The sequence below is a fragment of the Rana temporaria genome, chromosome 4 (genome assembly GCF_905171775.1).
Source record: "Rana temporaria chromosome 4, aRanTem1.1, whole genome shotgun sequence".
NCBI lineage: Eukaryota > Metazoa > Chordata > Amphibia > Anura > Ranidae > Rana > Rana temporaria.
Genome location: NC_053492.1, coordinates 40,538,980 through 40,562,146, shown reverse-complemented (window position 1 = coordinate 40,562,146; position 23,167 = coordinate 40,538,980). Strand labels below are relative to the sequence as shown.

Below are 23,167 nucleotides of genomic sequence, written 5' to 3'. Positions count from 1 at the left end.
TTACACTTACACTGACGATGCCATGCACTGTATTTTGACTTGATACATAGAGGGCTTTTTGCCAGTTTTGAAATTTATAATGTGATACCCAGGGCCTGTTATTGTCTTTTCGTTTCCCTCATGTTCTGCCCACGATGCCTGCTGGAAGCATGGGCCCCGCCCGACTGCTTGAGGCCGTGCCCCTTCTTTCCCCTCACGTTCTGCCCAACTGTATGCCCCGCTGGAGGAAGCATGGGCCTGCCCGGATGCTCTTCCCTGCTGAAGGCTTTGCCTCGTTCTGAACGCATATGGTGTCGCCTCCTGCCCGCTGCCCGCTGCCCATACTGGATTCTGTGCCCTCCGGCCCACGGGCCTTCTTCTTCTTCATTCTCTCCTTAGTCTGTCCAGGGGGGGTAACTACAATGCCACTTCGCTGGACAGACACGTAAGGGAGGAGAATGATGTAGATGGGAGTGGCAGACCTACCTGAAGGTAGAATCCGCTCATATGCTGTCCTGTGTGCCCCAACCTCAATGCCTTGACCCCATGGTGTGCCCAAAAGGTAGAGAGAGTGTGTAAATCCTGGCGTTCATGACTACAGAAGCTGTGTTCACAAGTCACAAATGAGGGATGAGGAGATTCTGGGTATCACATTGGAACGGTAGAACATTTTACATAGTACATTTAAATGGTTTTATTCCACATGCTGTGCCATGCCATCCTCAGGGTTAAGTGGGTAAGTGGCCCCAAGGGGGGAGCATTCAATACATTATCCCTTTCTGAAATCTTGTTTGAGACAGTCTCTAGATTAGATTGTTATGAGCTATGATTATGTGACCGCTTTTGAAAATAGGTAACTAATATTCGTGTACGAGTTTTTTCTCGCATTCCTGATGTAGGTACCGATAATTACCAATATCCCCTGGGTGATGATTAAGAGGTTCCTTCGGAAATATTCTCTGGAAGATGAGTGATATTATGGATTGTGCCGCCCAAATCTGAATGAAATTATATATCTTTTTTCAAATACATGGGATTGTGACCACTGGGGTTTGTGGGTTGGAATATCTCAAAGGGGGGTCCCGGTTACATGGGGTAATTAGTTAAATAATGTCAGAGTGTAAAGAAGTTCTCTAATGAGATAATTAAGTTTAATTCTGCCTGTAAATGTTTATGAATATGTTTACCCCAACAACTGAAAATGTATTATGACATGTCAAAACATGCATGGGATTAGAACAAAGGTTTAATGGGAAAATTGTTGATTGAGATTGTGTGAAGAATTGTATACAATTCAGTAAATGGTAAACAACATGGTATTTTATGTTTAACTGAAATCCTACAGATCTGGTTGTAAGAATTAATAAGTTGAGGTTTGAGCAATGTTTACAACAGATTCTAAACTTGGGTTTGGTTTATTATAAGGTTCCCCAGAGAAAAATATTAAAATATGAAAGTTATGTTCAATCTAAAAAACTTTATAAAAAATATTATTATAAAAATTGTAAAAATAAAATTAAAAAATAAACAAGTGTTAAAAGTTATTATAAAATGACATTTCTGATAAAATATAGATTGTGAGTAATTATGAGTGACTTTATCAGTAGAAAACAATGGTCGGTTCATGCGCAGGGACTGGTCAGTGGATTTCATGAGATTTGTCCTCTAAGCGATCTTTTGTCGCTATTGGAAGTTAAGGAATGTCATGTTATAATGTGGTGTACATGATTTTTGGCAGATGTACAAACCAAATATGTTTTAAAATTTTTGAAAAAGAGTTAAAAATGAGAAAAACAATGCAATTCGATTGGATTGTATATGGTCTAAAACTTGTACAATCTGCTCCAAGCATGGGGGGGGGACAGATGTTTTCCCTTAGAGGTCATTAACAGCAGATCAGGTTACAGGCTGTGGTGGTTTACAGGAGTGAGTGCTAGCTTGAAATCCGACTCCCAGTGTAAACATCCTCAACTTTGCCTAGTTTGAAGGGAAAAATAAATAAATATCAGAGTTTATGTTAAGTAAACTATGGAAGCAGATTATGAGGGTAAATCTTTCTTTAATAATAAAAGGTAATTTGTACACAATCATTAGAAGATCTGAAAGAAAGCCCTTATTAATAAAGTATTATTTTTCTCTTTCTTTTCCTTTCTTTCTTTTTCTCTCTCTCTCTTTCTTTTGCTCTTTCTTTCTTTCTTTCTTTCTTTCTTTCTCTCTCATTCTTTCTTTCTCTCATATGTTACTAAACTGTGGGTTTTTTGCACCATTTGGTTTGAAGAATACCTTACTTTGAGGGTGTCATTTTAAAGAGAATGATAATGGTGTTAATCTGCATAGCTTAAGAAAGTCAGTTAAAATAGTTTAAAAATAAAAATACAATATGGATAGATGATGCAGATGATGATGATTTATGGATTAAAATGTCACTTTCTAGGCTTCAGATTGACGAATGTATTAATGGAAGAATAATTGATCTCTTATATTTGGATCCATGTAGGGGAACAATGAAACTTCTGTATGTTCGTTTATGCTGAAGGCTGCTATGTTTGTTTAAACAGACATGCGACAAGAATATTCATGCTGCATGATCAGTCCTGAAAACTAGTGTAATGTAATAAAGTTTCTGTAGGAAATAAAATATTTAGGACAGAGCCCAATATAAAATTAAAATGCTAATGAAGGGAAATATAGTAATTTGGTGGGAACGGATGCTTTTATGAAATTTAACTTAGTAATGTAAATGTAGATTGGATAAATTCTGGTTGCTATGGTCAATAGAGGTTTGTTAACTATAAACAAGGATGCATTCCAGTATATTACTGAACACCTAGAGGCCACTTCACAAATGACTTTGTATAAAATTATGGCCTTATACAGGATATTAGGTGAACAAGGGGGGGCATTTAGAATGTCACCTGCGGACAATATTTTGGGTGATAACACATTTGTACTCAAATAGGTATAGCAATTCTGTTTATATTGGTTATGATAATGTTTTGTTATATGGACCGTGTCCTCCATTACCGTCCTTGTCTGTTAAGAAATAACAAAGAGAATAAACTGATAAAATATTCATTTCAAGGGGGGGCTGTGATAGACGTGAAACTAAAATGAAAATTTTATGTTATGATTAGAAATATTAAAGTGTATTTCGGTTAATATTTCTTTAGTATATTGCTTATTTTCCTTGATAAGTTCTATCAGAGATTGTTTTAAAGGGATTTGATGTTTTGTGAAAAGCAGAACTGTTTTCCAAATTAAGAAACAGAGGACTTTTCAAAGGAAGCTAATCCATTTCCCTCCCCCCCTGCATTCCTGGAAATTTCACTTTGGATAAGCAATTGTGGATTCTCTATAGGAAACTGACTTTGCCCATCCCCCACATCCTGACTTTTACAGACCCCAGAAGGAGCCTGTGTGACTTTTGGAAGAACATGAAATGAACTTGTGAGGAGAAACCACCCTTCTATATGAATTGACCAATAAAAGACTCACAAGGGTGATGGGGAGGGATTGATGGGTGTGTATTTTGTGACATCATGAAGTCAATAAATCTAAGAGGAGAGGGCCGCCTCCCTCTGCTTTTTCATTCTTTTACTACATTCTCTGTGTGTGCATCTGTCTGTTCTGCTCTTCTCTCATCTTCCTGCTGTGCACTTCAGCTCCAGACCACAAGAAGCTGTGTGTGTGTGTGTGAGTGCGTTCGTTTGTCTTTGTTTATTTCCACAGATTATACCAGTGAATCATTACAAATCTAAATCAGGAGGAGGAATATATATTCCAGCCAAAATGCATTTAGTACCGTGTATACAACATAAGATAAAGATGTACCTCCCATCGGGATCAATTTGTGTTTTCAGGACCGTAAACTGCGTGCCCTGTTTGACCAGGACACTCACCCCCCTCGAGTACACTGAGAAGGTGGAATGGAATTGGTGGCTAAATTGCCTTACCGCAAATTGGGGTGTGGAGGTCGGGGGGAGGTGAGTCTCCTGCAGACAAATAATATCAGCAGCTATTCGCCTGACCGTACGAAGCCCGGCCAGGCGCTTAACCGGGTTGTTTAAACCCCTCACATTCCAAGACATAAATCTAGTCAGTGCAGCCATTGTGAATTAGAAACAGGTAAAACATGCATAGTAATGACAATACTATAGTACTGAGTGGGAAGGTGGTAGATCAGTCCGGCAAGGAGAACATGGGCACCTGATCTCCGGCCAGTGCAAGAGATACGTATCAGGGTGGGACAGTGCGACCTCGGTAGTAGGAATGAGGCAAAGAACAACATGCAATAGGCAATTGAGGTAGTCACAAGAGAGGGGGCAAGTTCAGGGCGTGATCGGACCACGACGAGTTGAAGTGGTCCTCCAGCAAGGTTGTCCAGAAGATAAAGGGATAGTAGAAGAAAAAACAAAGTCATAGAACCACAGGCCAACATGGCCAAACTTATGTGCCCGTAGGCAAGGTGGGGCCGCAGCCAGATCCACATGGGGGCAACAGTGGAAGTGCACCAAAGCGTTCAAACTTCTCAGCAGCTAAAACAAATAGCCCAATTGGTGGAGTGTGGATTAAACATCAGCAGCTTCTCCGCCTTGGAATAGGAACAAACAGGTAGTTATCAGCAATAATTAAATCAGTGTATTACCCGTCCTGTTGAGCGCGGCGTTGGATGCGACCATCACGGATTGAGCGTTCCTCTCTGTCCAGCCATTGTGCGGCCGAAGACGGAAGGTCAAAAAAGTGAACGGAGCCTAGAGCTTCCACCCTTAGCTTAGAGGGGTATAGCATAGCATACTTTACATCTAGAGCTCTGAGGCGACGTTTAATGTCTATAAACTTTGCACGTTGCTTTTGTAGCTCAGCAGAGAAGTCAGGGAAGCAGGAGATTTTTGCATTATCAATCTTCATGGTTTCAGGTTTAAGCCTGGCATTGCGCAGTATAGCATCCCTATCTTTGTAATGGAGCAATTTGAACAGAAAGGGTCTTGGAGGGGCCCCCGGTGGCAGAGGCCGGGAAGGTACTCTGTGTGCTCTCTCAACTGAAAATAATGGAGTGAAAGCCTCTTTGCCAAAAGCAGTCACCAGCCAGTTTTCAATAAACTCAACAGGGTTCTTTCCTTCAGCTCTTTCAGGCAGACCAACCAGCCTCACGTTATTCCTTCTCATTCTATTCTCTAATTCCTCTAACCGGGATGAGTGTTGAGTAAGGAGATGGTTATTATATGAGATATCCCTTTGCATGGGGGCCATGTCATCCTCAATGGAGCTTATCCTGCCTTCTGCAGCAGAGGTTCTTTCCCTCAATTTTTGTGCATCTTGCCTCAGAAATGTTATTTCAGCCTTAACCCCTTTGATGTCAGCGGTCAGGGCAGCTAGGGAGGTATTGCATGTGGTAATAGCCGCAAAAATGTCCCTAAGTGAGGGCTCACTATCAGAAGCAGGGCTGGGGATAGACTGCGGCCTAGTGGGATTGCCATTAGGAGTACTCACGTCGCCCCATAGGAATTCCGGGCCTCCGCCATCCTCCAGAGGGACAGTATCGTCCGCATCGGACGGTCCCCCGGTCAACTCGCTCTGTCTCTCTGGGTGAGCGCCGGGATCTGCGGCCAGTACTCTGGAGAAGAGCCTCTCCGCTCCATCCCTGTGCTTCTCTCTGGCTGTGCGGGAGGCCTGCGCGCCATCTTGGATTGCCATGCTGTCTGCAGCCCGGTTCGCATTTTGCTTCCTAGCTGCCGACATCCTCCTCGGATCTAGGAACGGAAGGCACCGGGATGTTCAGGGCACTGTTCCGCAGCACTTGGGCACCAAGACCAGGCAGGACGAGCGACGGAAAGGATGGATGTCAGGAGATTCGACGGAGAGAGCTGAAAGTGCGTCCGGTTACATCAGCTGCCTGGCCACGCCCCAACAACAAATGTTTGATGTGAGCTTATTGTCAGAAAATCTGACCGTGTGCATGCTCCATCGGACATTTGCTGTCGGAATTTCCGACAACAAAAATTTGAGAGCTGGTTCTCAAATCTTCCGACAACAAAAGTACACAATTCAACGCACAAAAATTCTACGCATGCTCGGAATCAATTTGACGCATGCTCGGAATCATTGAACTTCGTTTTTCTCGGCTCGGCATAGTGCTGTACATCACCATGTTATGGACGTTCGGAATTTCCGACAACATTTGTGTGACCGTGTGTATGCAACACAAGTTTGAGCGAATATCCGTCGAAAAAAAATCCATGGTTTTGATGTCGGAATGTCCGATCGTCGGTGTTATTGTGCAGACATCTGGAAATGTTGAGTTCTGTATTTGAAGCCTTCTGTAATTTTAAAACTCTGCTAATATGCAGCATTTTACCATGCAGGCCATGCTAATTTATTTTATTTTATTTAACTTTATATGCAGAGAAGGGCAACCAAACTGATAAGAGGCATGGAGGAGCTCAGCTATGAGGAAAGATTAGAGGAACTGAATTTATTCACTCTTGAGAAGAGGAGAATTAGGGGGGATATGATCAACATGTACAAATATATAAGAGGTCCATACAGTGGACTTGGTGTTGAGTTATTCACTTTACGGTCAACACAGAGGACAAGGGGGCACTCTTTACGTCTAGAGGAAAAGAGATTTCACCTCCAAATATGGAAAGGTTTCTTCACAGTAAGAGCTGTGAAAATGTGGAACAGACTCCCTCCAGAGGTGGTTCTGGCCAGCTCAGTAGATTGCTTTAACCTGCCTGGCGGTGTTCCCGAGTCTGACTCGGGGTTAGATTTTCCTGCTGCGAGCGGTAACCCCGAGTCAGACTCGGGCTTGCCTCGCTAGATCCACAGGCAAAGTTACTTACCTTGTCCCTGGATCCAGCGATGCCACCGCGCTGTGTGAGCGAGCGGGACCTCGCTCGATTCACACAGTGCCTCCGTGTGACGCCGATCTCCGTTCCCTGCGACGTTACGACGCACGGGGACGGAGAACGGCGCCAAATTCAAAAAAGTAAACAAACACTATACATACAGTATACTGTAATCTTATAGATTACAGTACTGTATGTAAAAAAAACACACCCCCCTTGTCCCTAGTGGTCTGTCCTGTGTCATGCATGTCATTTTATATAATAAAAACATTTCTTTCTCCCTGCAAACTGTAGATTGTCCATAGCAACCAAAAGTGTCCCTTTATGTCAAAAATAGTTTTAGATCAGCTAAAAAACAGCGATAATAAATTATAATCACTTGCAGAATTGTGCGATAGCGATTTGTGGGGAAATTCGTCATAAAATAAATAAATAATGACAGCGACAATTCTGCAACTGAGCAAATTTCAGTGATTTTAATTTGATTACATTATTGAATAATTTTTATTATAATTATATTATTATTTGTTATAATTATTTATTATTATTTATTATATTATAATTTATAATTTTGTTTTTAAAAAAATGTCATACCCGGGATGCCTATTAGAAGCTTGTTTGGTCAGATTTAAGTGAGTTATTTCTAAAAATGACAGACCTACAGTATAAAACGCCAAATTTCCTTGCAAATAATGGTACCGCTTTCAGCATGTTTTTTCTGAAAGAATCATACCGCCAGGGAGGTTAAGAAAGGCCTGGATACTTTCCTAAATGTACATAAAATAATTGAGTACTAAGATTTGTAGGTAAAGTTGATCCAGGGTAAATCCGATTGCCTCTCGGGGGATCAGGAAGGAATTTTTTCCCCTGCTGTAGCAAATTGGATCATGCTCTGCTGGGTTTTTTTGCCTTCCTCTGGATCAACTGTGGGTATGGAGTTGGGAGTATGGGATTGTACTGTGTTTTTTATTTTGTTTGTTTATTTTTTGTGGTTGAACTGGATGGACTTGTGTCTTTTTTCAACCTGACTAACTATGTAACTATATGAAGTGTCGCATAGTGATAATTCTTCTTTATTCATGTCACTGCACAGCAGAGCTGAGTTTAGCGCTGGTATGTGGTGACATGCAGTGCCATCCATTTTTTTTTCTTTAGTTAGATAAAGTATGGAAGGGTTAAAACCCCATCAGATTATTTTTTTGTTGTCTGTTTCCTCTTTGGAAGATATCTCTTCACTTCCATTCAAAAGATGCAACAGGAAGTGAAAGGAAATGTTAGGGGGATTCATCTGTTAGACAGATGTGACCAAAACAAGTGCCTCCATTGGAAGATTAATCTTCATCTCTTCTTCTAGTGACATCTATAAGATTTAGAAATTTCAATTACTTTCCGTTTTGTTGGCTGTGTTCACCAGGATAAGCAAAGAGAGCACATCTACACATGAATACAGACAGCTGTAAAAAATGTATAGAGGTTCTAATTCTTCCCTTCACTAATTACTCTTGTGTTTTTGTTTTCCTTTCCTTAGATATCATTGGCAACATGGACCTTATCACAATCCTTTTATCTGTCGTGGTCATCCTCTTCTTGGCCAATGTTTACAAAAACCAGAGGAGACCTAAACACACAAATTTACCTCCTGGACCCAAACCTTTACCCATCATTGGAAATCTGCACATGCTTAACATGAAACAGCCTTACAAAACATTTATGGAGGTAATACAGACATCTTGCTGAACCCACAGATGTTCTCTTGATGTCATGGTCAACTTTGTTTTTTTAAAAACAGGTATCCAGAGGGAGCATTTAGTTGGCATTCCTTTCACCTTTTAACAAGCCTTAAGCCCTGTACACAAGCTCGGTTTTCTCGGCAGTAAAAAGTCCGCTGAGAAAACTGAGGACACGGTAGGAAAACTGCCATGGAGCTTTGGCCAGGAATCCCGGCCGTGTGTATGCTCCATCGGCACTGCTTAGTAGTGTTTCTCATAGGTAAGTAGTAGATCTGGAGGAAAAAAAAATGCCGGGAATCCCGAGCAGGTTCTCTATTTTCCTGCCGGGATACCCGGCTGTTTTCCTGATGGGAAAACTGCGAGGAAGCATACACACGACCGGTATTTTCCCAGCCAAAAGCTCTAGCTCTGGCAGTTTTCCTGCTGGGAAAACCGGTCGTGCATACAACGCTTAAAGGTTCCACATGGCTGATCTGTCTTTGCCAGGAACTCACCAAGTCTCCTACAGTCTGCTATAGATGCAAGCTCTAAGAACAGCTGTAATTTTAGTTTAACCACTTAAGACCTGGGCCATTATGCAGGTTAAGGACCTTGTCCCTTTTTGCGATTCGGCACTGCATCGCTTTAACTGACAATTGTGCGGTCGTGCGACGTGGATCCCAAACAAAATTGGCGTCCTTATTTTCCCACAAATAGAGATTTATTTTGGTAGTATTTGATCACCTCTGCGGTTTTTATTTTTTGCGCTATAAACAAAAATAGAGCGTCAATTTTGGAAATAAAATAATAGTTTTTTACGTTTTGCTATAACAAATATCCCCAAAAAATATATATATTTTTTCCCCCTCAGTTTAGGCCGATACGTATTCTTCTACCTATTTTTGGTAAAAAAAATACGCAATAATCGTTTATCGATTGGTTTGCGCAAAATTTATAGCGTTTACAAAATAGGGGATAGTTTTATGGCATTTTTATTAATAATAATTTTTTACTACTAATGGCGGTGATCAGCGATTTTTCTCGTGACTGCGACATTATGGCGGACACTTGGGACAATTTTGACACATTTTTGGGACCATTGTCATTTTCACAGCGAAAAGTGCTATAAAAATGCACTGATTACTGTGAAAATGACAATTGCAGTTTGGAGTTAAACACTAGGGGGCGCTGAAGGGGTTAAGTGTGACCTGATATGTGTTTCTAACTGTAGGGGGCGGGGCTGGACGTGTGACGTCAGTGGTCGTCTTTCCCTATATCAGGGAACAGACGATCACTGACATTGCCACAATGAAGAACGGGGAAGGTGTGTTTACACACACCTGTCCCCGTTCTTCAGCTCCGGTGACCGATCGCGGGACACCGGCGGCGATCGGGTCCAGCAGGCGCTGTCGAGGAGCTTCCGACCAAGACGCCGGTAGCACGCTCGCAACCCCATGGCTGGGCCTTAAAGAGACACGTACAGGTACGTGCTTGTGCCCAGCCGTGCCATTCTGCCAACGTATATAAGGTATATAAACACCTCCATTTAACCTCTTGATCGCCCCTGATGTTAATCCCTTCCCTGCCCGTGTCATTATTACAATAACAGTGCACATTTTTAGCACTGATCATTGTAATAATGTCCCTGGTTCTCAATTTTTTTTAAAAAATGTCAGTTAGGTGCCTGATCTGTCTGCCGCAATGTCGCAGTCCCACTAAAAATCACTGATTACTAGTAAAAAATAATAATAATAATAATAATAAAAATGCCATAAATCTATCCCATATGTTGTAGACGTGATAACTTTTGTGCAAATCAATCAATATATGCTTATTGAGATTCTTTGTTTACCAAAAATATATAGCAGAACACATATCGGCCTTAACTGATGAATACATTTTTTTTCTTTTGTAAATGTTTTATAGCAAAATTGTCGCTCTTTTTTTGTTTATAGCACAAAAAATAAAAACCGCAGAGGTGATCAATTACCACCAAAAGAAAGCTATATTTGTGGCAAAATGTACATCAGTTTTGTTTGGGTATAGCATCGCATGACAGCGCAATTGTCAGTTAAAGCGATGAAGTGCCTTATCACACCAAGTGGGTAAATCCTTTTGGGGCTGAAGTGGTTAATACTAATTCTAGACCATAATGATGTCTTCTTCTGTATGTTGCATTTACAGATGTCTAAAGAGTATGGCACAGTATTAACTGTTCATTTCGGAATGGCAAAAGTCATCATCTTGTGCGGCTATGACACTGTTAAAGATGCTCTACTCAACCATGGTGAAGAATTTTCCAACAGACCAAAGATGGCGATATTTTCGAAATCAACAAAAGACAATGGTAACTATGTTTTTTTATCTTTAGTAAATGGCAACCAATACGGTTTGTGTATCTGAATTTTTCTTGTTTTCTGCACTCTTATCAATAAATGCAATACATAATCTGTTGATCCTGGTGAGAAATCCATTAGGAAGATACCGGTTATCAGCTAACAATGTTTGCAACAATGTCTGTGGACTACAGAACACCTTCACTTATGATTCAAGGAGACAAGGGCGGAAGGGGGCCTCTAATCCTGCCCTGGGGTGACAACACTTATTCCTTTAAACTTTATGGGATTTTGCAGGCAACCAAAGCAACAAAAACATAATTTGTTTAAAAATATTTTCTTTAACCACTTCAGCTCTGGAAGGTTTACCCCCTTCATGATCAGGTAATTTTTTGCTATACAGAACTGCATTACTTTACTTGACAATCAATGTATTTTTTACACAAACAGAGCTTTCTTTTGGTGGTATTTTATCACCTCTGCAGTTTTTATTTTTTGCGCAAAAAAAAAAAAAAAAGACTGACAATTAAAAAAAAAATAGCAATATTTTTTACAATATGCTATAAAACACATCCAATAAAAAAAATGTCTTCATCAATTATAAATCATATCACATTTTTTGGTAAAAAAAATCCCAAATAGCTTTGCACAAAAGTTATCGCGTCCACAAACTACAGGATATATTTTTGGATTAAATTTTTTTACTAGTAATGGCAGCGATCAGCGACTTATAGCTGGACTGCGATATTGCGGGAGACAAATCAGACACCTAACTGACACTTTTGACACTTTTTGGGGACCAGTGACGCTAAAACAGTGATCAGTGCTAAAAAATATGTACTGTCACTGTACTAATGACACTCACAGGGAAGGGGTTAACATCAGGGGGAATCAAAGGGTTAAATGTGTTCCTAAGGAGTGATTCCTAACCGTGTGGGGGGTGCTTGTACTGTGGGAAGGCAGAGATCCATGTTTACGCTAGTCAGAAACACAAGATCACTGCCTTCCCTTTTCACATAATGGCGATCCGCATTGTTTACATAGGAAGATCGCTGTTCTGCTTGTGATTCGAACGATAGGCAGGACCCACTGATTGGCTCCCGTTGTGTCCAATGACAGTAGGAGTGCGTCGTCAAGTGGCACGCGTGCAGGTCCCAGACCCGCAAGTACAGAATCACATACCTGTATGCGATTCTGCGCAGAGGAGCTGCCGCCCTGCAGTAAGTGTATGTGGGCCAGTCAACAAGAGGTTAATACAAAATGATCTAAAATGACAAAGTTCTGAAAAAAAACACAATCAGCCATAATTGGCTTAATAAACATTTGGTGAACATATATACTGTACAAATTGAGGTGGTATTCCCCCAAACCTCATGAATTGTGGAGTTTTTCTGCAAGTTGCTAGTTTTATGGCATCATATATCCAACGCATTTCAAGATTTATTCAATAAGTCTCTTCTTCAGGGATAAAAAGATGCCACCCTGAAACATCAAAGAAAACGCCCCATAACAAATTGTCTAAAAAAACATATACCAACACCAAATAAGGTCATTTCCGTTATCTCTACTTACAAACATCACAAACAACACTGCTTCTCCAAAAATACAGAACAGTAATGACTGCAATTGTGCTGCATTACTTATTGTTTTGGGGGGTTTAGATATCCTTTAGGGAAATTAATGTTTACTGCCATAGGTGTGCGCAGCCTATTACATTAGGGTGTGCACCCTAAAGCTCCAACACATATGCGTTTGACATATTTACCGGCCTCTTCTCTATCCTGAAACAATGGGAGAAAGGGGGAGCAAGGGAGCACTTGGGGGACCCAGGCAACAGAAGGAAGAGGAACAGAAGGAGGGGTGGCATATACAGTGCCTTGCGAAAGTATTCGGCCCCTTGAACTTTGCGACCTTTTGCCACATTTCAGGCTTCAAACATAAAGATATAAAACTGTAATTTTTTTGGAAGAATCAACAACAAGTGGGACACAATCATGAAGTGGAATGAAATTTATTGGATATTTCAAACTTTTTTAACAAATAAAAAACTGAAAAATTGGGCGTGCAAAATTATTCAGCCCCCTTAAGTTAATACTTTGTAGCGCCGCCTTTTGCTGCGATTACAGCTGTAAGTCGCTTGGGGTATGTCTCTATCATGCCGCATACAGACGGTCGTTTTTTGTGATAAAAAAAAACAGACGTTTTGAATCATGAAATAAAACGACGTTTTTGAAACTTCATTTTCAAAAACGACGTTGCCTACACACCATCGTTTTTTAAAATGCTCTAGCAAAGCGCGGTTACGTTCAGCACGTACGATGGCACTCTTTTCCATTGAAGCTAGCTTCATAACTTACTTCTGAGCATGCGCGGGTTTAAAAACTTCATTTTGCCCACACACTATCATTTTCATTGACACAAAAAACGAAGTTTTTCAGAAGACATAAAATGACGTTTTCCCCACACGCGGTCATTTTAAATGACGTTTTCAAAAACGTCGTTTTTTTCATCACAAAAAACGACCGTCTGTACGCGCCATCAGTTTTGCACATCGAGAGTCTGAAATTTTTGCCCATTCCTCCTTGCAAAACCGCTCGAGCTCAGTGAGGTTGGATGGAGAGCGTTTGTTAACAACAGTTTTCAGTTCTTTCCACAGATTCTCGATTGGATTCAGGTCTGGACTTTGACTTGGCCATTCTAACACCTGGATATGTTTATTTGTGAACCATTCCATTGTAGATTTTGCTTTATGTTTTGGATCATTGTCTTGTTGGAAGACAAATCTCTGTCCCAGTCTCAGGTTTTTTGCAGACTCCATCAGGTTTTCTTCCAGAATGGTCCTGTAGTTGGCTCCATCCATCTTCCCATCAATTTTAACCATCTTCCCTGTCCCTGCTGAAGAAAAGCAGGCCCAAACCATGATGCTGCCACCACCATGTTTCACAGTGGGGATAATGTGTTCAGGGTGTTGAGCTGTGTTGCTTTCACGCCAAACATAACGTTTTGCATTCTTGCCAAAAAGTTTGATTTTGGTTTCATCTGACCAGAGCACCTTCTTCCACATGTTTGGTGTGTCTCCCAGGTGGCTTGTGGCAAACTTTAAACAACACTTTTTATGGATATCTTTAAGAAATGTTTTTCTTCTTGCCACTCTTCCATAAAGGCCAGATTTGTGCAGTATACGACTGATTGTTGTCCTATGGACAGAGTCTCCCACCTCAGCTGTAGATCTCTGCAGTTCATCCAGAGTGATCATGGGCCTCTTGGTTGCATCTCTGATCAGTCTTCTCCTTGTATGAGCTGAAAGTTTAGAGGGACGGACAGATTTGCAGTGGTCTGATACTCCTTCCAATTTAATATTATCGCTTGCAAAGTGTTCTATGGGATGTTTAAAGCTTGGGAAATCTTTTTGTATCCAAATCCGGCTTTAAACTTCTCCACAACAGTATCTCGGACCTGCCTGGTGTGTTCCTTGTTCTTCATGATGCTCTCTGCGCTTTAAACGGACCTCTGAGACTATCACAGTGCAGGTGAATTTATACGGAGACTTGATTACACACAGGTGGATTCTATTTATCATCATTAGTCAGTTAGGTCAACATTGGATCATTCAGAGCTTCTCACTGAACTTCTGGAGAGAGTTTGCTGCACTGAAAGTAATGGGGCTGAATAATTTTGCACGCCCAATTTTTCAGTTTTTTATTTGTTAAAAAAGTTTGAAATATCCAATAAATGTTGTTCCACTTCATGATTGTGTCCCACTTGTTGATTCTTCAAAAAAAAATACAGTTTTATATCTTTATGTTTGAAGCCTGAAATGTGGCAAAAGGTCGCAAAGTTCAAGGGGGCCGAATACTTTTTCGCAAGGCACTGTATTAGTACCGATCCCCTATATTTTCCTCCTGTGGCAGCTGAATGTTGACAAAAGGGAGAGGAGGAGAACCTTACTTTCAGCTGCTGCAGGAGGAAAATACAGATCAGTTCCATTAAATTCCACCCCCACGCCTTTCCTTTCCAGGTTATGAGGACCGGCAAGGAAGGATTGCAGTTTACCTGTCACCTGCCCACCATTGACAGGTTGCCAACCCCCGGATTTAGGGTGTGCCCAGGCACACCTGGCACACCTTTGAAACAGAAAATAAATACTCCTGCGCATGAGTGGATTGACCAACAATGGTCTATAACAATGACGATAGCATAACCACTGGCACACCCCTTGCGCATGCCTATGTTTACTGCATGCAATGGAAAGTTAAATTCTTTAGATAAAGTAAACACATTTGTTTTTGCTATCCACAGCCATGGATCTAGACTTTGAGAAGCATTTGTATCTGATGGTTATATTTTTTTGACTCACAGAAAATATTATATTTTTCCTGTTTAGGTGTTATTTTTTCTAATGGTGAGAGCTGGAAGGCAATGAGAAGATTCACTATTTCAACGCTCCGAGATTACGGGATGGGAAAAAAAGCTATAGAAGACAAGATTAGTGAAGAAGCCGAATTTTTAGTGCAGGCAATGAAATCTTATGGAGGTGATTGTTTTGATACATCTGAGTCTTTATAATTATTATTCAATTATTTTATGCCCCATGTTCTACGAGAAAAGAAAATGTAGTACTTTTTTTACTGTTGTTTTTTTTTTCCATATTTGTATTTGTTATTGGAATCATCCTTTTTTTTTTTCATTAATTACTATTATTTGAAAAAAAGATTCCATTACAATAACATAATTGCCTCTAAAAAAAAAGAAGGGGGGGGGGCAAAGGAAGAGGGGCGGGAAAAATATGTCATCGTCCCTCCCTCTCTCCTCCTTGATACAAGGATTAGGGGTTTAATAAATAATGAGAAAGCAAATGCAAAGAAGGAATGTGAAAAGTATAAATGTTGGGATGAAGTAGAATAAGACCCTGCTTGTGTTTTATTTTTTTTAATAATTAACTATGTGTTTGTATCGTGAAAGGAGGGGGGGGGGGTTTCCCTAAAATTATTCCTTTCAATTGTTGTGCTCGTGAGAATTTCTAGCTTTATCGTGTTGATATGTGCCTGCCAGTTTTTCTTTTTGGTGTTTATTTGTGTTTATTAATACTCTATGTGCTTTATATTAAGGTTATCAGTGTGTCTTTCCTTTCATCTCCCATCCCTCATCCAGATGGGGTGGAAAAGAGGGATAGAGCGAGAGAGAAAAAGGGGGGGGGTGACAGGGGGGCCATATCTCCCTATTAGCACATGACATTCTGTTCTATACATTATCTTAAAAAAAAGTTGTGGTCCATTCCTCGTCCCTCCTCATTTCAGGTATCTCTTTTTTTTTTTTTTTCCATAATAAATTTTATTGGTGAACAGAATAATGCTTACATTACATTTGGACAAGGAGTCTGAAATAAAACAGTAGGTTTTACAGCATTGATAATCAGAACCAGCATGTAAACAGGAGTATAGAAAAAAGCATAGCATTTGTCGACATACTTAACAAGTTATGGGATGCAAGCAAAGTTAATGACTAGTTTAATGATTATCTGCGCTTCCAACGGTAATCGTGTGTATGTCTCCTATCGAATTCTATGTAGGTGTAAACAGCAGAAGAAGGCAGGGGATGGCTAGTTCATGAGGGGCTGACCAACTTTGCGTAATCACTCTCTTTTAATAATTTGGGTGCTGAAGTTGGTCAGCTGTCGGTACTAAATGGAGTGGGCTGTAGCGGGTGAGGGGATTGAATCCGGTTGTAGACTCCTCAAGGGGAGGGGGAAGAGGGATGGGTATAGGAGCGGAAGAACAAGGGGAGAAAGGGAGGAAGAGAGATTAAGAGCCGTGGTAAGAAGAAAGAGAGAAGGAAGAGTAAAGTAAAATAATATAAAGTATAGGAAGAGAGCAATATAATGTGTAGATATCCAAACTTAGAATCAAAGAGAGGAGGGGGGGGGGGTGAGTGGAGAGGGGTAGGCTGGGAGGGGGGGTACCTCACAGTCTCCGCCGCCGGATCCCAAGTGTTGGGATATGTTGAATACCAAGAGTTTTGTGCTTTATAGATAATTGACAGTATGTTTATCAGGATGAGTCAATAGAGGTCCTCCCTCAATCTTCCCTTGTGTAGGGGAGGGAGGCTAGGTGTCGCTTATTTTGATTAGATAAGAGTACAGAATGTAATCGTACAATTACCAGGGGCTTCAATCGTCTGGAGGTGGATGATTCCCATTTGTTTGATCCATCAGAAGTTTGTAATTGGCTGTGGTACAGAAGTGGGTCCAGCAGGCCCATGTGTGGGAGAATTTGGTTGGACAATCTTTGGCTATAGAGATTAATTCTTCCATTTCTGCAATTTTTCCAATGCGATTGAGCCATTCAGAAATGGTTGGAACCTGTGTTGTTCCCCAATGTATGGGGATGCATAGTTTGGCTGCGTTTAGTAGGGGTGGTATTAGCGTTTTGCAGTATCGTTGAGCTGGCATGTCAGAATGGTGTAGAAGAAGCTGTGCTGCAGAGTGTTCTAAGGTGTATGTAGAGATTTGCGATGTAATTTCTCGGACTTGGGTCCAGAATGGCTGGATTAGGGGGCAAGACCACCAAATGTGCTCCAGGGTACCTGTGTCGCTAGAGCATCTCCAACATTTGTCCGAAAGGGTTGGGTTGTATTTATGAAGGATAGCCGGGGTTCTGTACCAGCGCGTTAAGACTTTATAATTGTTTTCCTGTATCGAGACATTGAGAGAGCCTTTATGAGTTATTGTAGATATGCGTTCCCACTGTGCCTCTGTCATTTCTATCTGTAGGTCTCTTTCCCAACTTGAGCAGGCTTTGTTAGTCTTCAGTAAGCTGTCTGAGGAGAGTATGTTGTGAATGTTAGATATCATGTGTTGCTGTGGTGCAGAGTGGGAACATAGCTGTTCGAATGCTGTGAGACGGCGAGAGACAGAGGATGTGCGGTCAGCATCTTTCAGGAAATGTCTGATCTGGAAATACGTCCAGAGAGGAAACGCAACGTTTTCTGTGTTGGCTGGTAACGAAGAGCGCTCTAGAAAAGTGCCTGAGTGGTAGAAGTGATGTGCCAAGACTTCTGGATGTTGCCAGGTGTCTGCCAGAAAATTTGTGGACATACCAGGTGGGAATTCTGGGTTGAGCTTTACCGAAGTAAGGGGCCCAGGGGTCGAGGAAATGCGTAACTTTCGGCAGGCTTCTTTAAAACAGTGAAGTGTCGGGGCAATGAGAGGGTGATCATTTAGACTCTTCGGGGTGTGTTTGCGTGGGGTCCAAGGAATGGATCGTAATGGTAGGGGGGAGAAGGTATGTTCAAGAGAGACCCAATCTTTACTGTGGCTATGGATTGACCAGTCTACAATTCTAGCGAGGTGGCATGCCCAATAGTATTTTTTGAGGTCAGGTAGCCCAATGCCCCCCTTCGTTTTTGGTTGTGTTAACTGATCGTAAGCTACTCTAGGTCGTTTCTGATTCCATAAGAATTTAGTACAAAGTCGTTTGTAAGTTAGAAAGAAGGATGGGGGGAGTCTAATGGGCAAGGTTTGTAAGATGAATAGGACGCGGGGGAGTGTGTTCATTTTTAGAATTGCTGCCCTTCCAAACCAAGAGAAATGTGGTTTATTCCATTAACTCAAGTCACTCGTGATGGTTTTAAGGATAGGAAGATGATTTTTGGAGAATAAGTCTGAAAGTCTAGCTGTTAGATATATCCCTAGATATTTAATTTGATCGTGGTTCCATTTAAAGGGGAAGTTGTTTTTGCATTGTAGTACCGCTTCCTGTGGGAGGGAGATATTCAGGGCTTGGGATTTATCAAAATTTATCTTAAAGTTGGAGATGACATGGAATAGCTTCAGTTCTTTAAGGAGATTTGGAATTGATGTGTGGGGATCTTTCAGGAATAGCTGTATGTCATCGGCGAAAGCTGCCATTTTATAGGTTCGGTCTGCGATGTGGAAACCTTTGACATTATCATTAGCTCTGAGACTTTGGAGAAAAGGCTCAAGGGTTAGGACGAATAAAATTGGGGAAAGTGGGCATCCCTGTCTTGTCCCGTTGCTAATAGTGAAGGCGTTCGACAGGTGGCCATTTACACGGACTCTGGCAGTTGGTGTAGTATATAGGGACATAATAGCATTGAGCATTTGGTCTGGAAGGCCAACATGCTTCAAGACTGCTTCCAGATAATCCCATGCCAGCCTGTCGAACGCCTTCTCTGCGTCCAATGACAGAAAAAATCCCTCTTGTTTATATGTTGTAATCCAGTGATGTATATTTAGAGCCTTGATTGTGTTATCCCTGGCTTCTCTGCCAGGGATAAATCCAACTTGGTCTTTCCCTATCAGGGATGGTAGGAAGGGTGCTAAACGCGAGGCTAAAATCTTGGCATACAGCTTGATATCTACATTTAATAAGGATATCGGCCTATAGTTACTAACTGATGTGGGATCCTTCTCTTCTTTCGGAATTACGGTGATATGAGCTTCTAGCAGTCTATTAAAGGGGAGGGTGGGGGATGTTAGGGAATTGAAAGTCTTAATAATATGCGGGGATAGAACATCCGTGAAGGCCTTGTAATAGGTAGCTGTAAGCCCATCAGGGCCTGGGCTTTTACCATTTTTAAGCATTTTGATTGCTAGTTTTAGTTCTTCTTCTGAAATGGGGTGCTCTAATTTGTGTGCATCATCACTGTTTATAAGTTTGGGGCAGTGTTTGTCAAGGAAAGATTTGATTAATGTGTGGCGGGCTTCAAGGCTCTTGTGATTTGTTGCATGTTTAGGCAGATTATATAAATTGGAGTAATAGGTCTCAAATTGCATTGCTATATCTGTCGGCGTAATGAAGGCCTTTCCTTGTGAATCTTTGATAGTGTGGATAGTAGCCTGTGCTTTTTTGGTTTGGAGAGCTTTCGCTAAATATTTTCCGCATTTGTTTCCGAATTCGTAGAAGAGCTTTTGGTGCAGGACAAATTTGCGTCTCGTTTTGCGATTCAACTCTTCACGCAGGAGTTTCCTATTATGGGTAAGCTCATGGTAAGTTTGTTGCGCTTGAGAATGTTTGTGGGTGAGTTCAAGGGCCTTGATCTTGTCGAGTATGTCTGTAATTGTACGTTGTTGGGCTTTTCGGCGGGCTGCCTTAAGGGAAATTAATTTCCCCCTAACTACACATTTGTGGGCCTCCCACTGGGTGAGTGGGGCTATGTCGGATGTGTTATTTTCTAGAAAGAACGTATGTATGCACTTACGAACGTCTTCGACCACCTCTTCTGAGGTAAGTAAGGTCGAGTCGAGGCGCCAGATACTTTTGGAAGTGTGTTCATTAGGGAAGCTCAGGGTCATTGTAATTGGATGGTGATCTGATAATGTCATTGGTTCAATAGTGGCAGTGGAGAGAAAGGGAAGGTCTTTCTGGGATAGGAATAGGTAGTCGATCCTGGAGTATTTGTTATGGGGGGCTGAGAAAAAAGTGAAATCTTTTTCGTCGGGGTGGAGGGCGCACCAGGTGTCGTGTAGAAGAAGATCTTGGATCTGTAGTTTAGTTTGTTTAATTGCTCTGTATGGTAGGGAGGCTGTTCCAGTGGAGGTGTCCAAAATTGGGAATAATGCAACATTAAAATCTCCCCCTAGAATGGTCAGTCCGGATTGAAAGTCTGAGAGCAATCTTGAGATGGATCTGAAGAAGCTTACTTGAGCAGTATTGGGGCTGTAGATGTTAGCTAAGGTAACAGGTCGCCCTTGGAGACGGCCCTTAAGGAAGATGTATCTGCCCTCTGTGTCTATAAGTGAGTCTATGGGTTGCCAGTCTAAATTTTTGGAAAGTAGGATTGAAACCCCCTTGGTTTTAGCGAGTGAGTTGGTAGCATGGTATATTGTTGGGAAAAGGTGGTTGGTAAGCTTAGGGATTTTGTTTGTGTGAAAGTGTGTTTCTTGCAAGAACACTATATTTGCCTTCATTTTGGCCATCAAGTCAAGAGTTTGGCTACGTTTTTCTGGGATGTTGAGGCCCTTTGTGTTCAGGGATACTATTTTAAGCGTGGAGGTTTTTTTTGTGGAGCTTAGGTGCGACATGGTGAGACAAGTGTGCAGTTATACTTGTAATAGAGGACGGTCCGATGTGAGGTGGTTGGCCTCACTTGTATGAGCACAAATAATGAGAGAGGGGCGGAATCTGGAATCGCTTTGTGTTGGAAAGGATGCGGAAGAGGCGGAGACTGCGAGGTAGAAGGGGGGGAGAGAAAGAAAAGGCGGGAGTATAAGGGAGAGAGGGAGAAGGTGAAGGAGGGAGAGGGGGGGAGAAAAGGAAGACAGAGGAGGAAAAGAAGGAGAGATGGAGCAAGATGAGAGAGAGAGAAAAAGAAAAACAACAAAAAAAGAAGGGAAGAAAGGAAGAAAGAAGGAGAAAGGAAAAAAAAAAAAGGGGGGGGAGGAGGATAAGTAGGTAAGTTAGGGTATAAAAGTCACCGAAGTGGACAAATTACCGGAGTCGGAGAGGTTATATGTGACCTCCCCTCGTATACTAACGTATCCGGTAAGGTTCGACAGGAGCAGGTATGTTCCTGTCTCGTGGAGAGGTGGTAAGAACCGGTGTGGAACGGTCAGGAGTCAGTATCTCTCGTCCACAGGAGATTTATGCAGCAGGATATGTGAAGGAGCCAATAAGTGTTGTAGTAGATAGGATGGCTATGGGTCTAGACTCCAGGGAGTCATGAATCAAGTACTATATGATGTCACTCAGCATGCAGGTTAAGCAGTTATAGACAGTTGAGCAGCTTACATAACATAACATTTGATAGTGAGGTAGAACCTAGAACCTAGAATAATAGTATGAGATCCTCTTCATCTAACGTTATATACCCAAATTTAAGATGAGGGGATCCTATAACCCTGAGATATAACAGAAAATCATTTAACGTGAACAAACAAACAAAATATGAGTATAATTATAACTGAGCCTGTATCAGAGAGCAGCACTTCCCATGTGATTGTATCTGGTCAAGTAGCTTCTTAAAATAGCGTCAGATAGGTTGTCTAGGCTATACCAGCATAGGTTGGACCAGGAGTGGTACAAAACCATACGTGGTCAATGTTCCAAGAGATATAAGAGGGCAGTTATTGTGTTTGAGTTGATAGGGTCGAACACCCCTTGTTCGGGAGTGACCGATGCGTAAGCCTTTCAATCAGTGAAAGAAATTTTGCCCTCTGATACAGTTTAATCTGGAAATAACCTTTCCCTTTGCCCCCCCCCCGGGTGAAGCAATCAAAAGAAAATCAGAGCTGTGCATGCAGCCAATCAGGGGGTAGGTATTGCAGCCTTAGACCTATTACCCACAGAAAGGGTGTATGTTAACAATGGTATAGCATTCTAAGTTTGGGTGGGGTAAAGGCCAGAAAGGTGGATTAGGTCTGTGATCATATGCATGCGGGAACTCGACTTTTGTGTAGTAACACCCCCCTTGTACAGTGCTATACAGAGCAATGGAGAAGCGAGAAAAAAAAAAAAAAAAAAAAAAAAAGGGAAAAAATAACAGTCTCTGGATCTCGAATCTAGGCAGGCCTAGTGACAGTGACCAGGGGGCCTGAGTGCGGAAAGTCTCTCGGTATAAGAGGCATTGGAAGCCGGCCAGGACGGGGTGGGGCAGGCAAGGATCAGAGGGCTGGGAAGGGGGGCAGGGGGAGCCACCAAGTTTCTCGGGAGGGTCTATCGGGACTTGGGGTGTCTCCCCGGCGGGGTAAAAGACTTACGGAACCAGAGAGGTTGCAGTCAGTAGATCCGGATCAGAATGCTGGGAACTGTAGAGTAGAGCAGTCATGGACATCCGGGGCTGACGGATACTGGGGAGAAAAAAGAAAAGTTATCTTTTGATGTCTCTGTGAGAGCATGTCTTTAAGGTGTGAAGGAGGGCAGGGAGACTATCATCTCATCAGGTTGTTCGCGGCGTGCTCTCCTGTGAGCTGGGGAAGCTGTTGGGCTGTTTTGGACAGCAGTCTGGTGGTCCGAGATGTCGGGTTCCCTTGGCGAGGTGTGCCTGCGGCGTCCTAAGTGGAAGTCATCACGGACTGGAATAGCATCGGTGGAAGTCGATCTTCTCATGTGTGGCGGGCGAAGGGTAGTGTACCAATCCGGGATGTCAATGCGGGGAAGATTCAGTGTATGAAAGAAAGCGGGCAAATCTTCTGGTAGACGCAGGTTTGCTGTGCGACCTTGAAAGGAAGCAGAAAGGCAGAAGGGAAACTTCCATCGATACTGAATGCCTTTAGAGCGCAGGAGATCGAGAAGAGGGCGTAGGTCTCTCCTATTTTGAAGAGTAATAGGCGAGAGGT

The 23,167-nt window shown here is 42.0% G+C and overlaps 1 protein-coding gene across 1 annotated transcript in view; it reads left to right on the top strand.

The window, feature by feature from the left end:
* The window catches only part of LOC120936161 (cytochrome P450 2F2-like), a 69,916-nt gene that overhangs the window by 11,531 nt on the left and 35,218 nt on the right, over positions 1-23,167 (top strand). The window contains exons 2-4 of the mRNA XM_040348308.1: positions 8,356-8,543; positions 10,721-10,883; positions 15,257-15,406. Of these exons, the coding sequence (XP_040204242.1) occupies positions 8,370-8,543; positions 10,721-10,883; positions 15,257-15,406 (487 nt within the window). The 5' untranslated portion in view covers positions 8,356-8,369. The remainder of the gene's footprint in view (positions 1-8,355; positions 8,544-10,720; positions 10,884-15,256; positions 15,407-23,167) is intronic.